The sequence below is a fragment of the Phasianus colchicus genome, chromosome 23 (genome assembly GCF_987193195.1).
Source record: "Phasianus colchicus chromosome 23, bPhaCol1.hap1.1, whole genome shotgun sequence".
Classification (NCBI taxonomy): domain Eukaryota; kingdom Metazoa; phylum Chordata; class Aves; order Galliformes; family Phasianidae; genus Phasianus; species Phasianus colchicus.
The window spans coordinates 4,243,725-4,262,785 of record NC_143458.1 but is presented as its reverse complement, the minus strand read 5'-3'; the positions used below and the strand labels follow the sequence as shown (position 1 = coordinate 4,262,785).

At 47.2% G+C, this 19,061-nt stretch overlaps 1 protein-coding gene across 11 annotated transcripts in view; it reads right to left on the bottom strand.

Moving 5' to 3' along the window:
• Positions 1-19,061, bottom strand: part of GRAMD1B (GRAM domain containing 1B) — a 126,439-nt gene that overhangs the window by 21,074 nt on the left and 86,304 nt on the right. For 7 of the 11 annotated variants that reach the window (XM_090123758.1, XM_031599797.2, XM_090123753.1 and 4 more), the window contains 2 exons: positions 8,213-8,423; positions 1,373-1,393 (listed from right to left, as the gene is read on the bottom strand). In XM_090123758.1, coding sequence (XP_089979884.1) covers positions 1,373-1,393; positions 8,213-8,326 — 135 coding nt within the window. In that variant the 5' untranslated portion in view covers positions 8,327-8,423. Of the gene's footprint in view, positions 1-1,372; positions 1,394-8,212; positions 8,424-10,971; positions 12,037-14,752; positions 15,103-19,061 lie in introns of those variants that run through there. The other 4 variants (XM_031599800.2, XM_090123757.1, XM_090123754.1 and 1 more) reach the window with 4 other exon arrangements.

Below are 19,061 nucleotides of genomic sequence, written 5' to 3'. Positions count from 1 at the left end.
CTGCCTACGTGCCCCAGCTGCCAATTCTCTGCCAACCTGCTCTCCTGTGTTTATCCTCCTCTCTTCATGCTATTGTCTCCATGCTACTATCTGTTTCTGAGGTCAATTCTTGCTCGTCTGTGCTGCTCTCTACCTTGCAATCTGATTATCCACTTGGCTCTTCTTTCCAGCAAAAGGAGTTTGCAGTGGTGTTGCTGCCAAGAGGACAGCTGTTCTCTGTTCACACATCTCTCTCTCCCCACTGCAGCCCTCCCTGCTAAATTTCCTTCTCTTTTTGAGGGAGGCATGCCCACCTCCTACCAGGAGCACAAAGAATTCCCACATCAAACCAGATTTAACACTTGGAATAATCAGCAAATAGGATTTCACCCCAAAGACATAGCAGACTTATCACTTAGTTATTACTGAAGCAAAAGGGGTAAGGTGCAAAAAGAAGAGAAAAACAAAAAAGCACCTTCTCCTTTGCTGGTAGCAAAGAGCATGCTCCATCAGGAACCCCTCTCTGACGTGTCTGTCCAGTGACTCAGACCCACAATCTCAGACAAACCAGAGCTGCTGTTAATGCTGACAAGACCTCAGCCTCCTGCCACAGTGCTCCCCAGCCAGGACACAAGATGCCACAACTCCACAGCATGGTACCTAACCAGCCACGCAAAGGACTTTCAGACAAGGCAGAGAAGGTGAAAAATCCTGGTGCTGGTTGTTTGAAGTTTGCCCCTCATGCCCGTGTCAGATCTGAGCACGTCAGAGCAGCTAAAAGCCCTACTTCTCCTGTCTCATGCTGCAGGAAGGTGGGGATGCTGCAGAACGTGGAGTGGCTGCTGCATTTTGCTGCAAAGGCACTGAGCTGCTGATAGCTGCCCTGAAGAGCCTGAGGGTAGGGTTCAACCATGCAAAGGTGACCGACTATGGGAATGTGCAAACCACCAGCTGTGTGCCTACAACAGTGCTACTCATGCTCGCAGAACAAAAATAAGACTGAGGCAGAAGCAAAAGATAAACCATCTTTGCTTTTCTGTGAGATCAACAGAAGGTAATTCCTCTCTTGCCCCGCTCCACCCTGAGATGCAAAGGGTTTGCACAGTGGCAGCTCTGCTTGTCACCACATCGAGACCAACTTCGATAGGGAACAGGAAAGTACAGGATGTAGAGAACATCAGAAGAGTGACTGGAAGGACGAAGCTTTTGCTCCTTGTCTCTGGCACCCTTTCCCTCAGGATGTCAGGTGTCCTTTGCCAGTTCTGAGCCATTTCCATCTTTTCAGAAATGGTCAGTATGCCCCATTGCCACTGCAGAGCCCCTTTGCACCTTCCCCCCCACCCAGGCACCCAGCCCACTTTCACCCAGGGACAAGAGAAACAGGAGTACTTACATTATACCAACTCTGGCTTTTCTGTAAGGACAAAATAAAAGAGAAGCATTAGTTAGCACAGAGATCTTAGGATCAAAAAGTAAGACGGACAGAGAAAAGTAGATCCAATCTGGTTTGCGTAATAAGCAAAGTGAAAGTGAGATTAAACAGGAGATTTCAATGAATTTCACAGCATGGTCTAACACAGCTATTTCCAGTTACAGAAACAAAGATCAAATCCAGGAGCAAGAATCTATAATAGGAAACAGTTCAGGCTAATGTGTGCATGTCCACACGCACGCACACAAACCTGCACACATGCTGCAAGCTCTTTTGCAGAACAGCAGCGCCCACTAGCAACAGAGGAGCTCATCATAATCACTGCCACACGTCTCTGTTCAAGGCTTTATTTTCCAGGCCTGCAGCCTAGGTTGGGAAAATCACATTGATTTGAACGGACCCTCTGCAAACAACAACCCTTGGAGAATTCTTGGAATGCAAGGAGATCATTTGACTCACAGTAGCCATCAGGCAACACTTTCAGTAGTATTTTAAATTTTAAAAGGGAGACACATACAGAGACAAGAACACTGCTGAAGGAAAGCAAAAGAAAAGCTGAACAACAAAAAAAGAGACTTATTTGCAAAATTTTAGCACGTAGTGTTTTGCATCATCTGCACGTGTACATTTTTACCCTTATGGCATTTCAGATGGCTTCAGGACAGGTCACAAGTCACACTGAAGCATCTGAAAAGGCTCACTTGGCTTGGAAAGTCACTCTTGGCCATTTACAGCCAGAAGTGTGATTTTTCAGCACAGAGGGAGGAAGAAACCAGCAATGCTGGCTTTCCAATGTCAGGACACAGAGCAGAAGCATCCCCACAGCTGGGGCGGATTTACTCCAGAACAGCAAAGCATGGGGCACCACAGCCTTACACCATTAGCAGTGCTGAGCCATGGGGCACAGCATCAGCACTGCAGTGCCAGCAGCCCCACAGCTGCGCCTGTCCCTTCCTCCAACCCACAGCCACACATCTGCATGGCACCCGGCCGAGTTCTGCTTAATGGACAAAGACAGAAGCAGTGTCTTACTGCACTTCTTTCTTTGAAGACATCTCGCTTCTGACTTTGGACTGGGAGTATTTTTCAGTTTGATACCCCATCCAGGCTAGAATACAGAGGCAAACAAACTCATCTCAGACTTTTAAGGGAGTTTGGGAAAGTTTCACTCAGAGAGCTAAGAGCCAGAAACACAGAAATCAGCTGTGCTGGGACAGCCCACAGCAGGACCAATGACATTCATCATGTTTTACCATAAGAAAGTAAGTGCAGAGTGTTAATGGGAACAGACTGGACCAGAGATCACTATGAAGACATGTTTTGCCTACGCTGCTCTCCTCCCTGCTCACAGTTTCCTGTGCTCCCTGTACACCTCTGCACCCAGTTAACTCCCCAGCACCCAGATCCCACACCCAGCTGGCAGCCAACCCTTCCCAAGGACTGCTTGCCACCTCGGGCACGTTGGCCAGTTGGGAAATCATCCTGTTTACTGCACTGGTCTGCAATGAAAATCCCCACAGTAACATGGAATATGTCACAAAACAAACCACAACAATTTGATGCTTGAAAGAGCAACACTCCTAAGGCTTTTCCCCAAACACAGGGGAAAGGATATGAGCTAAAGAACTGAATGCACTCTAAGGCTCAGTAACTAACCAGAGGAATCTTCTCTTGCTTGCTACACTTCCCCACACTTGGCCATACCCTCCATTCATGAACTGTCCAGCTGAAGTTGTCCTTCTCTTCAGGGGGACAAGGAAAAGCCATCCCAATGATGGCTCCTCTGCAGCATCTTCCCTCTTCCACACCTTTAGATGGATACCCAAGCCTCATCTTTTGCTTCAAATTTTCTAAATGTGAGGTGGTTCCTTCTTCCTGTCATCTACATTTTACACGTAACAGACTACAGAGAGTCCAAAGAAGAGCAAAACTAAGTCTCTGTGATAATCAGATTTCTTAAATCCAACTTCAACTGCATACAACTTTAAAAAGAAAGAAGGTGTTATCACTGAGTGTCAGAATGTAGAGGGCTGCAAACTGTGAAAATCAAGAGACAGTACAGCAGAGGGGGGGGTGAAAAAGGAAAAACATATTCTTACTTTGAGCAGGTTAAGTCTGTCATACTGGAAAAAGAAACCATAAGCATTAGAACAGAAAAAAATAAAATAAAGCAGGAAGGGAGGAAGGGAGCTGCACACAAAAGTGGAAAAGATGTCACTGGTTTGCAGAGGTGATGCTGTGGGAGCTGACAGCAGAGTGACATGGTGGCTGTAATCAGGAAGAACTTTGGAGAAGTTGAGAAAAATGGGGGATTTATGAGCTTCTAACGACTGTAAGGCTGCCCCTGAATCTTCATAGGTTAATAATCCTGTATTTGCTTGGAAAGTTACAGCTTTACAGTGCAGATGGGAAGCGGTGGATCACATGAATGAAGTTTGGCTTGCTAGCTTGAAGCCAACAGAAGTTTCCATCTTTTAGCACTACTGGGAGCAGGATCACAATCCCTCCTACATACTTCTGCTTCCAGAGGAACAGAAACATTCTGCCAAGTGAATGACATGCCATGGGCTATAGATACATCACTAAGTCCGTTTTATAACCAGGGAAATAGGGGCACAGAGACAAGGTGAGGGCACAGAACCACAGCCCTTCCCCTCCTGATCTGCAGACCTCCAGATCTACACTATTCACCTCTCTTCTGTATCCCTCCATCTCAAATAAATTGATGCATTTTATTCTCAGACTTCTCACCCCTGTTCAAAATGAGCAGAATACCTACAGGAGGATTGTGCCACCCAGCAGGAGGATCAAATGGGAAGACACAGCCAAACTCTTCTCAAAACTGATGCTAAAAGGACAAGGTGCAACAGTTATATGCTGCAGTAGGGAAATTCTACTTGGATAAAGCCTGTTCACAGCAAGAGTGGTTAAGCACTGGAGCAGGGACCCAGCAAGGCTGTGATTTCTTTGCATTTTAGATGGAGATGTCTCTGGGCAACTCAGTCTAACCAAATCAACCCCATTTCGAACAGGATTTTGGACCAGAGACCTTCAGAGACCCCCTCCCCACCTAAATGGCTCTACAGTCTTCTGAGTCTGCGTTGCTATGAAGTATAGGCAGTAAGAATATTGAAAGATCTGCAACAGAGATGAAATCACTTTTTTTCTTTGTACAAGAGCAAAAGAGTTAAAAATACATTATCCCACTGCTGGCAGCAAGCAGAATCCCTTCATTCCTTGAGCCCAGAAAGCTGTTTCAGGAGCAGCAGTGTTTGCCTAAGGCTGAGACAGGCTTACAAATCATCTGGTCCGTGCCACGGTGGTGGGTGGCAAGGGAAACCAGCTTCAGGAAAGGCCTCTTACAGATGCAATCCAGTGCTTAAAAACTCCTGGTGAAGCGCTCCCTCTGATGGCAGCACTGCAGCACGACGATCAGCGCAACAGACAAAAGAGGGCAAAGGACTTCAAGCAGAGCTGTCAGCGGTTGTATCAACACAGCATCAAACTCATGGGCTCAAGCTGTTTCATTTCATCAGCGAGACAGGTTGGAAAAATCAAACTGTTCTTCTTCTTGCAGAAGAGGGGTGGGGAGAGAAGAGACTGAGAAAGGAGATTTTACCACGTGTGTCCTTCCTTTCTTTGTTCCCAGCCTTTCCCCATCTTAAACAGCTATCTTTGTCATGTGGGGAGAGACAGGGAGCTCGCTGCACCTGATTCTCTCATACCAAAAAGAGCTGTTTTGTGGAGCATGGGGTGAGATTCTGGCTGGGGCGGGGGGTCAGGGCAGGAGCTTTGATCCAGCCTGGCAGAGCCCAGGACCCCCTTCTCTGCATCTGCTTTCCATGGAGACCCACACTCACCTCGGCTCCACCTTCCTTTTGTTTCTCTAGCTGTTATACAGCATTTTTTCTCTCTGCAAGCTTATCACAGCAGCAATACAAACACACTGCACGCATCACTCCCTACCAAGGCTCTTCCCACCTCTCCTCTGCTTGGCTGAGCACCTCCAGCCCAGCCCAGCCTGCCCACGTGCCTCTACTCACCAGCAAACCCTGCAGGGCTCTGCCACTCCACACCTGTGTCTTCCATAGAACTGCTGTCACATCTCACCTCAGATCTTAGGCCCACAATCCTCTTTAGTAGCACCCAAGCTACGGTCACCGTGCAAAAGACAACCTGTCTAAAGAAAGACATGAAGTTCCCAGCAGCCACCAGCAATCATGCAAGACAGGGCTGGCTACAAGGGGCATTCTGACCAAGGAAAAACAGTAAAACAGTACTGTAAACTTCACTGCTTAGTAGGAGCTTGCCTAGAATTGAATCCAAGGTATCAGCTGGGGAAAAGCCAAGACACTGATTTGGCAGATTATGAAGCCATCCAAGCCATTCTGATTTTAACTTCACTTGCATTCACACGTAGAAATGCCAACAGCCTGACACTTTGTCCAATAAGCATCCCAACAGCGTTTCTGATTTTTACACTCTTCTGAGGGTAGCAGTGAGATTTGAGATCACATCTCAGATGAGCTTATCTCCAATCCAAGCACCCACAGAGGGATTTTCTACTTGTCACCTTTCAGAGCGAGCCCATGAATTCTCACAATTCATTTGGGACGAGTCTGTTCTACCAGGTTTAAGCTGGGTTCATTTGAAATCACTGATCTTTAATATTTACATCACACAGAAAAACGTGCAAGGTCAGTAAACTGAGATCAATGGCCTCAAATCAACTCTTCATCGTTAAAAAAAAAAAAAAAAAAAAAAAAACCAAACAATTAAGTTAGGGAGATCAACTCCTGTTTCCAAAAGGCATAAAGAAAAGAGGAAAGAGGATGGATTATGGTACAGTTCAGCCTACCGAAGCCAGAGGATCTCTCCCTGCAAAGACAACAATACATTTTAAGGGAGAGGGAAACCAAATCTTAAAACAAAGCCTAAAATTACTTGGAAGTAATTGAAGGAGTGTGGGGAACTGGCCAGTTTTCACACCACGTGAGCAAATATTAATGAGATCCCAGTGATATAAGTGAAACCAGCTTCTCAGCTACAGGCATCGGGGTGAGCTCTTGCTGACATTCTCACAGCCACGCCAGGAGAATGCCTTACTGGAGTCACTGCTCAGTATCACAGGGTGGGTTTCTGCAGGATGAGACAATTCTACAGTGGGGCACAGGAGAGAAAAAAGAAGGCTTACTTTGGAGAGGCGCTTGTGTGACTTAATCGGAGAGAAAGCATGCAGGAATGAAAAGAGAGAAATTAAGGAAAGAAGAAAAATTACCTCACGATTCAAGAGAAGGAAAACCCACAAACCCAACGGACAGCATCAACATCCCTCCCACTTCCACTTCCTTTCCTTGTTAAAAGCACCATGAATTATTATTAAGCTATACTATTAAGCTTCACTAGTCACTGCTTTGTTAAGAATCACATTCCCATGGCCTTGAAACAGCACATCACAGCCAGGGCAACACAACTCATCTCAGAAAAACCCTCTGCTGAGGATGCAATTGCCCTGACAGACTGACCCCCAGCGTGGCAATGAACACAGTGAGCATCCTGCCTCCTCCCACCTGCATGGCTTCCTTCTGGGGACAGACTGCCCATGCACATAGGCCTGACAGTACCATCATGCCCACAGGCATCTTCCTCCACCCTGGGGTGGTGGCTGAGGGTTACTAGGCACACAGGAAGCAAGCCTAACCTTAAAGGCAGCCCCAGAATTGCCTAGCCTCAAATGAATCGTCCCAAAAAATCTCTTCATCCCATCTTTTCAACACACACCCTCCCTTCCTTAGAGGTGAGAGAGCAATTCAGCCCAGGGAGGGTGGGCCAGTGGATCCTGTTTCTTCTGCTGATGGTGAATACCAAGATGAAGACTATCTATGCATGTGACACAATCCTGCAATAAGCTAGGCAAAGGACCCAACAGCTCATTTCCCACAAGCCAAGGTTTATGCCATACAGTCATCTGTGACACTGCGGAGTGGTTCAAGGTGAAATATTTCACTTTGTGAAATGAGTAAAATGCAAATGCTCCTGGCAGCTCCTACACCGCTGACGTTAGAGTTATTATCAAAGGTTACACTTGGTTCCCACAGCCCTCATCTGCTTCACCAAATGCCACTGCTCACAGAAAATCAGGAGTCCCTACACCTGAAACCCTTCCAGTACAGCAAAGACAAGGCTGATACTGGTTCCAGTACTGTCAAAAGGCAGAGCCCTTCCTGAGGAAAAGTATCATCTGTCCAAGATTTCCATGGAGTTTGTCAGACACCTGTAATATTGTACCATTAAGAGAGACAGTGCAGAAGACTAGCAAACTGATTCTGTGCAGTCTGAGCCTCATCTCAACATGGCTTGGCCAGGACTGGAGAGATGCGTGGGCTTTTTACAAGCTGTCTGCACAGAGGAATCTTCATGTGTTCCATGACCCTTTGTGATCTAATTGATAAAGAGCAATTGCAACAGCTGATTTTCAAGGTCTAATTCAAAATCACAGAGCCTGCCAAGAAAACAGGGCCCTGACTGCAAAATGATTAGCCTACAAAAGCCAGTTTTGAGCCACAGCCCAAGCCATCAGCAATTCACGGACTGAGTTCATTGAAAGAATGACAGAAGGCAGGTCTGACCTACCCAGATGGCCTCCAGTTAGAGTTTTTAGAATCATGCTGGGGGAAGAAGGAGGGTTAGCCAGAGGTAAATTAAAAAGATGGCACTGGACGAAGCCAGTGTACCACATTACAGAGCTTAGAGCAGCAGATGCGTGTGCATCCTGACTGCAGTTATTTGCTCGCTCCTTACCTTGGAGTTCTTGGCCCCACTGCGGCCTGACTGAGAGGAACAGCTCCGCTGTACACCCTGCTCCGGCGTGGAAGGGGATTTGTCTGACGAGTGGTCTGAGCCTTTTTCCACCATGGTGTCTCCTTGGGAGTCCTGCGGTGTTGGGGACCGGGAGCGTTTGCGCAGGATGGGGGAGCAGGCAGGCGTGCTGCGGTTTGAGTTACTGGCAGTACTGCAAACAGGAACACAGAGCACAGATGTCAACCTTCTGCTCCAACAGAAAGCAAATGCCTCACCGTCCCTTGAGGTGAAGCGTTACCCAGAGGTTTTCTCCAGTATCACAGCAGATAAAGCTGCCCAAAGCCACATACCCACTGCCACACTTGGGACTGATCTCTCCCAGTAAAGTTAGGCAGCAGACAGGTGTCACTCATTGAGAGCGATTGGAACTTCAGCTGCCTGTCAGTGTCTTTTTCCACCCACTCTTCCACTGATCTATTCACAGAGAAGACAGGGGAAAATGAACTCATTCTGTCCTGTAGGCTCTGAGACTTGAAAACGATGAACTGAGCTAACAAAACCTCAACTTGTGCTCAAGAATAAGGGAGATGTCAGCACTCTCACCTCTCTATTTTTTTTTATTTCAGCAGGAGTGCTCCTTCCCAACACCATGCACAAAAAAGGAACCTTATCTTTTAGGAAATGCTCTGTTAAAGTTCACCAAACCCCCTGGGGCACCGCAGGGGGGGGGGGGAGGAAAGGGGGTGTGCCATCACTCAGAGATGATGCAGTCATGATTTCCTGCATCAAACCATCCTTTCCCCACACCAGTCAGAGTTAACATGAAAACGGTTCACCAGAACATAAAAGCTTTCACGACTTGAAAAAATAAAAGAAGGAAAGGAAAGAGATTCACAGAAACAATGAGTGGTTGAGGGGAATGGAACTTCTCATCCCATGCCTTCCGCCAGTGCCTCATCACCTAAAGCAGAAAGCCAGTTGTGTATCTACACAGAGCTGAGCAGCAACCTCAGTGTAAGACAGGAAAACTCAGATCCCCCTGCTGTTCCTTCTCTTTGATGCCTTTATTCCTGCCAGACTCCTCCAAACACCACATCTATTCTATGCTGCAGCAGTTCAGGTATATCACGAAGTGACAACACTACCATCTTTTTGACTTATTAAAACATACAAAAGTACCAGATTTCTTTCCAGACTTTCAGCTGATCCAAGTCAAATGGGCATTGCACTCTCTCTGCCCTCCTGCTGCTACCTTTCCTGTTAAATTTAAGAAGCACCAATTATCATTTTTTTTAACAACCCAACACAGCTGCATCTAAGTCCATCAGCCACAATCACCAGCTACATGCACGAGGTGCTGTGCAAAGGGCACAGCATCCTGCACTTCATTACAAGTGCTTCCACAGACGGAAATGGTTTCAAATTGCCATTCCTATGCTTATTAATAATTCCAGTTTCTGAGGCTGTATTGCTCCTGCTCATGCTGTGTAATTGCTTATCTGGCGTTACAGCAAATTTCCTCAATCTTGCCTCAGCATGCTCGACTCAACGCAAACTGATTTGAGAGGTCCCCTGAATTACAAGAGAGGAATTTGAATCGAGCATTCCTGAATCACGTATCACTGTGCTGCACTGCTCTGAACAGACATTCTCGTTTTCTGCTGCAGCCCTACAAAATCTGAGCTCCTCACACACCACCTCCTTTTCATTTTCGGCTCATGGGAGCTCACACACAGGTTTCACTTTGAGGTTCAACTTCAAGCAACTCTATAAAGACCAGCTCACATTCAGCTAAGGCTCTGCTCATTACAATTATGACAGAGCACCGAATTCTGCCTGTTTCTAAAGTAAAGCATAGGATAACCAGACCAAAAGCTGGGCAGAGAAGCGTCGTGCACATGTGAAACTCAGATGAAACCTGACAAAATGCAACCAAATGACAAATGAGACAGACTTTGCCTCCTGTGGGCTGCAATAAATTAATACTCAATTTCTATGTACGCTCACACAGACATGAAAAACACATTCTCAGCTCTCCCTCGCGTGCTTTAAGGCTGCCTGCAGCACACCTAGCCCAGGCAGCGTGTGGCTGAGATGGCCAGCTCTGCTGATGGCTCAAGGACTTCCAGAGCTCCTCCAGTGGATTTTTTTGGCCATGTTTGAGTAACCAGGCTCCAAAGCAGCTGGCACATGGGTGCTCACCCAGCTCGGCGTGCCCTGCCTGTGCCAGTGCCAGCTCTGCCAAAAGGAACCTCTGAGAGCAGACTGGCCTCGGAATTTGCTTTCCACTCACTAAGCATCTTCTGTGTGCCCTAAAAAACTAAACCAGCTCTCTGCACAGCCCCACAAACCTGCAGCCCTCTGTCCCAAGCCCCTCAAAACCCTCTCTGCTGCCGCTGCTGCTGCAGCCCCAAGTTTGAACCCGGCCCAAGGCACAGCCATGACGAACGCTTGCTGCAGTTGCCATAGTGACCGAGGCCTGCAATTGAACCAGGAATCGGGCGCCTGAAATGCCAAAACGACTTGACCCACTTTGACAATAATAATAATAAAAAAATAACAGTAATAAATAATGCTTTACAGAACTCACTGAGCAGAGAGCATTCAGGGCCTCGCAAACACCCCTGCAGGGCAGCCTTCAGCAGATGCAACAGACCGAGCGAGGGATGGAACACAAACAAGCCCACCTAGAAAGCAGCCCCTTGTTGCTCCTGGGTGCAACCCCCAGCCAAGCACAGCCCCCCACGGGCTGTATGTACCTGCTGAAGGGTCTCTCCCACTGGCTCATGCAGCAGTGTGGTACAGCCCTGCTGTGGGCACAGTGCTGGGATCCTGGCAGGTAGCGATCAGCTGGGATTAAGAGGACGCAACGCAAATCCATTTCAATCTTGCAGCTGCAGAATGTGAACTAGAACTCAGCCGGTCGTAATCGCTGCGTTAGGAGGGTACTGAAGGATTTGGAAGGAGGGCAGCTTGTGGGAACAGCTTCACTCACACAGCTCCCTGCTGCCTCGCTGCCACCACCGGCTTCCCAGAAGGCAGACGCAGATTGGTGACACCATTTCCTGCTGCATATTTCTAACCCCCTCAGACTTCCTGAAGAAAGTCCTGATCCGGAAAGCTAATTGCAGCCTCCACCATTGCCACGTTTCCCAGAGGAACTTGCTTTGCCAGAACAGAGGTGCAGAAGTTGCACGCCCACCCCACAGCCCAGGGCACCCACCTGTGAGCGTGCAACAGGGGCCCCAAATGGGGCAGTGGGCAGCATTGCAATCATCAGGCTTCATTCTGCACAGTGCTGAGTGCTACATCTGTGAAGAAGCAAAGAACCTGAGCGTGCATTTAGCTGTGTGTAGAGGCCCACTGAAACCTAGGCTGCAAACAAAGTCAGGCCTGTGCTTACATGCTTTCAAGGACGGAGGATATCCTCACACAAAACAGAAGTGTGCTGGTAAAGCCTCGAAAAGAGCAGGAAATAACACAAGGTCAAGAAGGCACCTCAAGCCTGGCTGGCAAAAAGAGTTAATTCTCCTCAGCAGCAGATAGCAAGGAGGTTAATTAGACGCCCACAAAAATGCTTTTCTCTGATACAGTCTGACATCACTGGAAAAAGATGAGGTTCAGAAACTCATTATGCAGCCCACCAAGCAGATGGCAGCAACTTTTGGTCATCACCAACCTACACGGATTGATCATCTGAGAACGGAACCCTCCATGCATCCCTCGGTCTGCCCTTGTTCTAAAGGCAATAACAGAATGCGATGCTTACACTGCATCTCCCAGCAAAAAAGATACAAAGAAAGCATTAAAGCATTAGGAGAGACAACTATAGAGCTATGCAGACACCAAGCAGTGTTGCATGACAATTGCTTTAAAAACAACACTTAGAGTATACTTTCTGCATGCTTTTTAAGCAGTTATTTTTTAACTGAGAGGTCTATCCACCTCAAAGCGTTTCCCAGATTATTTGGAAGTTCACAGAACAGTTTCCTCCTCCTATGAAATTCAACAGCATGTTTACATATTCACGAGATAAAATTAATGCAATTACTGTGCTCCAGGGGAGGAGCAAATCACTGCAAGCGTTAGGAAGGAATTTGCCTTCAGCACACACACAGCACCGTGAGGTTGGTCAAATGTATTATTAACATTGCCATTGTCTTTCTCTGAATCTGATACTGGTTACCACTGGAGACAGACTAAGCAATTCCAATGGTCTCATATCATATGGAAACTCCCACTGTACTGCACTTGAAACAATCCTCAATTTCCCAAGAAAAAGTCAGAATGTGTTTTCTAAATAGAACAAGAGAGATCTCAACAATAATGTCTGATACAGGCATATGCTAGAGAGGACCATTCATCTGCAGAGAACCAAAAATGTGTTATAAATTATATTCTAAACCGCTTAATCACCCACAAATTAATAGTTACATCTGCTCTGAAGGGAGGCAAACCACCTGGAACAAAGTGGGATGAATAATAAGATGAATTTTGGGAAGCAGTAAAGGGGGAGAACAATGCAAAATAATGCAAAGTAAGACTTCCATAACCCTGCAAAGCTCATTGTGTGGCTGCTTCACCCCCAGCCCTGCCACAGCCCCAGTGTACCTCCAGAAGGGGTAATGATAAGGGCTTTGTTTCCTCTCCTTCCCATCGCAATGACTCCTGCAATTAACCACACGAACTGGAATATCTGATATTACCTTCAATGTGCCTTGCACATCTTCTCAACATAGGGTTAAAAAAATGCAATAATGCACTCGATAGTTAATGATCAATAGCCAGGCTGGCTTTTGGATGATTCCTGCATTACCTCAAGGAGAGCACAAATCTTCTTACTTCCAGCCCGCCTCACACCATAACCTCAGCAAAGATGACAGAGGCCTTTATTTCCAGCACAGGTAGAATCCTCCTGAATGCAATCTAGTCTTGCAGCAAAGGTTTTATAAATCACACATTACTCATCTAACAAAGCCTCACATCATGCCTTGCCAGCAACAAGGTGCCCCTGCGCATCTCAGGACTGGAAGACAAAGCTGGAGTTTTACATCCTCCCACTCACTCCTGCCAGACATCACCATTAGCTTTCAGGGATTAATAGAAGATTCTGTGATCTTCAACCCTGACCAAATTGGTTTATTTCCCTCATCCCTCAGCGTTCCATCATTTTACCGTTCTAAAAACAACCATGCAACATCCTCCCACCCCCTCACCCCGATATCCTCCATGCCTCCATCCTCCTTTGCTCTAACCATGCAGCAGCAATGTCCAGCTGGAAGTTAAAAATAGAGAGGGCCAAGGGCAGAAAACCATCATTCACATACAGTCTTTTGTCCCCAGGACCTGATTCAGGCTTGTCCCCATGTGGCATATTCTCTTGCTTCATCCAGCATTCTGGTTTTCAGTGGCAAGAGCAGTTGGGCATGAAGAATTACTGCACTTTAGCTTAAAATTTCCTTCTATTCTACTGAGCCAAAGTCAGGAGCTCCATGGTAAATCTACCAGCTTCAAAAGGGGTTGTGCTGACGATGCACGTGACTTACAGAGCAAAGACATGGGTGTATATATTCTCTGTACTGAATCAGTGATTTCCACAATGGACAGGATGATGCTAGTCATCAATAATCTAAGGAAAGTAGTATTTTTAGGGAATAGGTATTCATCTCATTCTCACTGTCCCTAGATACCCACAGAGCAACGAGCCCTTGTTTCCTACTGCTATGCCCTGCCAAAAAATAAATAAACAGCCACCTGTACAGCGTTTGGAGGATGGAGCAGCACAAAACAAATCCTGTCTATCCCTGTCTCTGCAAATACATCAACGCTGAGAGGAATGCAAAACAGAACCAAGACAGCAGCGTGCATGCTCCAAGAGCTTTTAAGAGCATGGGAGCACATGGGCAAACAAAAACACCATCTTCCTGCAGCTGCTGCCTCCGGTGAGCTGCTGTGGGGCCAGACAGTGGGCTCAGCCCCTCCGGCCTCCCACTGCCCAGCGAGCAGAGCTGTCCCTTGGTGGTGGGGGTGGGAGGTGGGGGTGGGCAGCCGGCGTGACGGGAAAAGCAGGAGGGGAGCGGGGAGAGAAAGCTGCAAACAACAATCAGATTTGATCCTCGTTGTTTCAAACAATCGAAAAGGCTGCTCTGGCAATTCCGCTGCAGGAGAGGTAGGGCGCACGCATGGGGGAGAATAAGAGAGAAAAGGATCGGGCTGGGGAAGGGGAAAGAAACGAAGCATCTCTGCAACATGATGTCACGCTGTCTGCTTTCAAGTCCCCCGAACAGAAAGGAGCAGCAGCAATGGCAACCAACATGGACTCCAGATTTAATCTGCCTGGAAAGCGTACGTCTCGGACGGTAGATTTGCACAGCAAACCTGTGCCCAGCGTGGCACACGCAGCCCTCGGGCTCCATCTTTCACACACATATATGCACACATACACACGCAAGCACACACGTTTGGAGCCGGCAGACTGCATACACAGGCAGGGAGAGAGGAAGAGAGACACTGGCAACGGAACAGGAGAGGAACACTAACCTGGTAGCCATTAGGGACCGGAGCGCAGCGCGGAGCAGCTAAGAATTCATTCATTCATTCACTCGCGTGCGGTGGGAGCAGAGCGCTGGGGGGGGGAGGCAGCTCACCTCCAGCACCATCGCCAAGCCCGTGCTGAAGGGATTGGGGCAGGGGTCCCTCATGGATACCCCCAACCCTCTCTCCTGGCTGCTCCACACGCTGCCCGGACGCCTGCCATGGTTCGGCCTCCTGCTTCCCCCCCCCCCCCGCTCCGCTCTTTGTGCTGCTGGTGATGCCGGGTGCCGCTCCCCGCACCGCCGGCTCTTTCACACCCGCACACACGCGCACACGCGTGCGCATGCACGCAGCCTGTGGGCTGCCGCTTTACATAACACGAGCCCCTTAATGCCTGGGGATCCATCCCTGCCCACCAGAAGGGGGAGGGGGGAGCTCTCAGGATTTTTCCCCAATGGCCCCCGATTGTAATCTTGGCATTTTTCTGGGTGCTGTTCATCAAGTTTGGCAAAGCCTATGAGTGAAGATCCTCCAGGTTAAAAATATATATATCCCTTCATCCTCCCTGTGCACACACCCATCCATTCCTATGTGCAGGAGAAAGTTTCAAAACCTGCAAGCATGTCAATACAAGAACAGTCAGGAAAATTAAACCCTAATTAACAGGCAAAGTGGATTATCTAAACTGAATGAAACACCGTGAGGACACATTCCGAATTAAGGTGACCTCAACTCAATTTAGCTCACTCCAGCCACAAAGCTAATGAGGTTTAATTTTTCATGCCTAGCCATGTATAAACAGGCCTGGGGATTTTTAAGAGTTGTATCATGGGAAGATGCTGACTTTGTTGTAGTGTCAGTGAGGTGTCTGGAGGACACACACCTGCTCCCGGGCACCTTTAGGCCAAAGATGCTGCACCAGTTTGGCCACAGTGGTTTAAAAATGCATTCCTTCTCATCACCTATCAGGGGGTTTGCTGTAAACACAGGGATGTTTGCTGTAAGAGCTCCCTGTGGTGTCAATCGAGCCAGGAAGGCAACTCCAGAGCATGATTCAGACTACCTAAGCAAGGCATCTGCAGCCAAATTTAGATGCTGCCAATGACCCCTTGGAGATGTACTGTTCCCACTGCACCTTAAGTGATGTAAATATGCTTTGCTCTGCCCTCCGCTTCCTCATGTTGTATTTTATCCACTCCAGGCACTGAAACAGGGCTGACAATTTTCTCTTCAGAATCAGTCACCACTTTCAGCACTAACATCCCAAAAGACCTTCTCTCCAAAAGGCTGATCACCCAGCACCTCGCTATAATCAAAAGCAGTGGGAGCAGGAGGTGCTTTGCTCCTATGAATCAATGATCTGCACCAGCACACGTGGTGCCCCCGTGCAATTCAAATGCTGTGCACGATTTTAAATTGAAAAACACTCTCATCATACACCTACTCAGATTAGGATAGCAGAACAATAACAGCATTTTTTAACATTACTGAAAGAATGCACATACGTGCACATCCCTTCCCTGTGCATAAGCCATTGTTCTAACAAATGCATTGTGGATCACTAAGAGAACCATCAGCTCAATGCTATTTTTGTGACATCCTTCTTGTGGACATGCCTCCTTCTACATCTTTTCCCATTACAACGCTGCCCATCACCAGCATCAAAACACAACAACCTCCCAAACATACTATTGGCTCACAAAACCTAATTTAATGAAAGCAAACCTGGTTTTATTCCCCTAATTCCATCAGTACACGTTCATTCAGGTTGTGCTCTCAAGGATTTATCCCTACTTACAAGAAAATCTTCTGCTAAAATGAGACAGCGATGTTTCTCAAACAATTACATGTTCACCATCATCTGAGATTTACAAGGAGCACCAAAAATAATCCATAACACCACCACAAGAGACAACTGCCACTTCACCCATCAACGTCTGAATTCAGACACCAACTCTGCAAGTTCGCCCTGGCTGCAGCAAAGCAAACTGCCAAGATGAAAGAGATGCATTTTTAGAAGTAACAGCACTAAAAACTGTACTTAATTCAAGGCTAGATCCTCCTTTGAAAAACAGTACCAAGAAAGGTTCCATGCTTTTCTAAATTCTGTTCTGTATGTCAAATAAAAATCAGCTTGGGCAAGTCTTATACTTCAAAGCAGGCAGCTGAATGACCCCATTTTGTTTCAGTCTGTGAATCTTTATTGTTTGTTTCTGTATGACATTCAAAGTCAGGCATGGAGAGCACATCAAGGCTCAAAGCAGGTCATAAAGTGGCAAGATAGGTCCAGCACCTGAGGTTAAGACCTTCCCATTCTTCAGAGAGACATCAGGTAAGACGAATCCAACAAAAGTTTGGCTTTTAAAAGCACTGTGAGAGCAGTTGTAAAAATGCAAGGCTTACCTGAAGAAAAGCTTCTTAGGCTTTGCTTGGGTGGTGTGCAAAAGGCAAAGTTATGGGTAATTGGAAAAAAATCACACGATAACTCAAGTGCTTTAAGAACTTAATTAGATTCTTTGAAATTCAACCAAGAACTCAACAGAGGGAGAAACATGCTGGTACGTTTCTAGCTCTCTGGAGCACCATTCATGTCATTATGAAGACAGCTTGTTGAGATGTTTTGGTAACACTGCACTGGGAAGAGGATTTTCACGGCCTTTAAGAAAGCTCTTAAAGTTTTCTTAAGCTACCAGTTCCTATTGAGTACAAGAGTTGCAGAACTCATTTCACGTTGACCAGTTCTGCCTGCGCATAACACTCTCACCTCTTGCCATGGTGTTAGAAAACCAAGTCAAGCATTAGCACATGATTTCCTGTGAGGTCAGTTTGGGGAGGCCTTGACTGCTGATCTTCTCACGGCACGGCCTCACACCACTGCCCCACCACCACGCTAATGAGCCCCACAGTGGGGTAGAAGCTCCCACAACAGCAAGGAGCTCTGTTTCCAAGCATGCCCAGTCAAAACTCAAGTATGTTAATGCATATTGAATCTCAGGTGAGGGGAAATGATGCACTGGTCACGTAATTAAAGCCCTGGGCTGACAATGGATGCACAAGAGATAATCTGAACACACAAAGCCTGCAGAGGAAAGAGTGGATTTGAGGTGCACTCTGCATCCAAGGGGAGCAATCGTGCTCTGTGTGCAATCCACACCAGCGACAGGAATGAAACAGCAACCTTTTCAAGCCTGCCTGCAATACGTGAGCAGTGAGCGCCTGGATTTGAAAACAGGTAAGATCTCTCACTGCTCCTTCCCCAGCAATTCCTTGCTCATTTTTAACGAGCTGTTTTGAAAACCGAAAGTGAGTTTCACCCAACAGGTCGAATCTTCAGCTGAGTTCAGAACAGAACCAAGGACAGTTACGCTCCCACAGTATTTCTGATGTCAGCTTCAGCAAGGCACAGCAGAAATCTCAGAATGCTTGTCCTCAGGGGATCCTCAGAGGAGCACTACAACCTCAGGATCTGCAAGTAAGATCAGTGTTAATGGGTAGCTGACTTATTTGGATGGTAATTAAAGTTTTGCTCACGTCACTGTTGCAGCACAGAAGCTGTGTTTCTCCATCACACCTTCTACTCCAGGACTGCAGTCGTGTTGGCTGCCTCCTGCCCACAGAACATCCAGCATACGAAGGGGATGCTGCACTTCAAACCCCAATATTCTCACTCTGTTAAGCAATAAAGAGAATTTGCAGAGCTCTTCCTTCTCCTTTTGCCAAAAAAAAAAAAAAGGGCTCCCATCTGGGTAGCAGAACAAGCCAAAACCTTGTTGGAGTACTCAGTTCTGACAGCATTTTCATGGATGCGATGGCTCCTAAGAGCACATGGGCTCCTCCAGCATAGGGGAGGAAAGAGGCATTCATGTGCTCAGAGGCATGGGAAGGCTGAGGGGGGAGGAGGAGAACAAGGAGAACGAGAACAAAGTGTCAACATCTTAACTGGGACACACAAAGAGCCAGTTCTTGCTAAGAACTTAATCCAGGATTAACAAGAGGTCAGCTACCTCTGCAAGGAGACTGCACTAAAAGGAGCTAATTAGCTCTCCTTAATTGCACAAAAGGAAGCACACACAATTCAAGGCATTCACAGCAGCAGATCCTACCTCACCCAGGAAACAGAGTCCTACCTGTCGGGATTGCACCATGCTCCAAACTGCACACACAGAGCTCAGAGCAAGGTGACATGATGTCACGACAGATGTCATGACAGTGTGTGGGGAGTCAGGGGCAGCACCAAAGGATAAGGCATCTGAGGGAGGGCTGGAGTCTCCTTCAAAGAGGACAAGCAACTTTAGTGTGCCCAGGATCTTTCTAT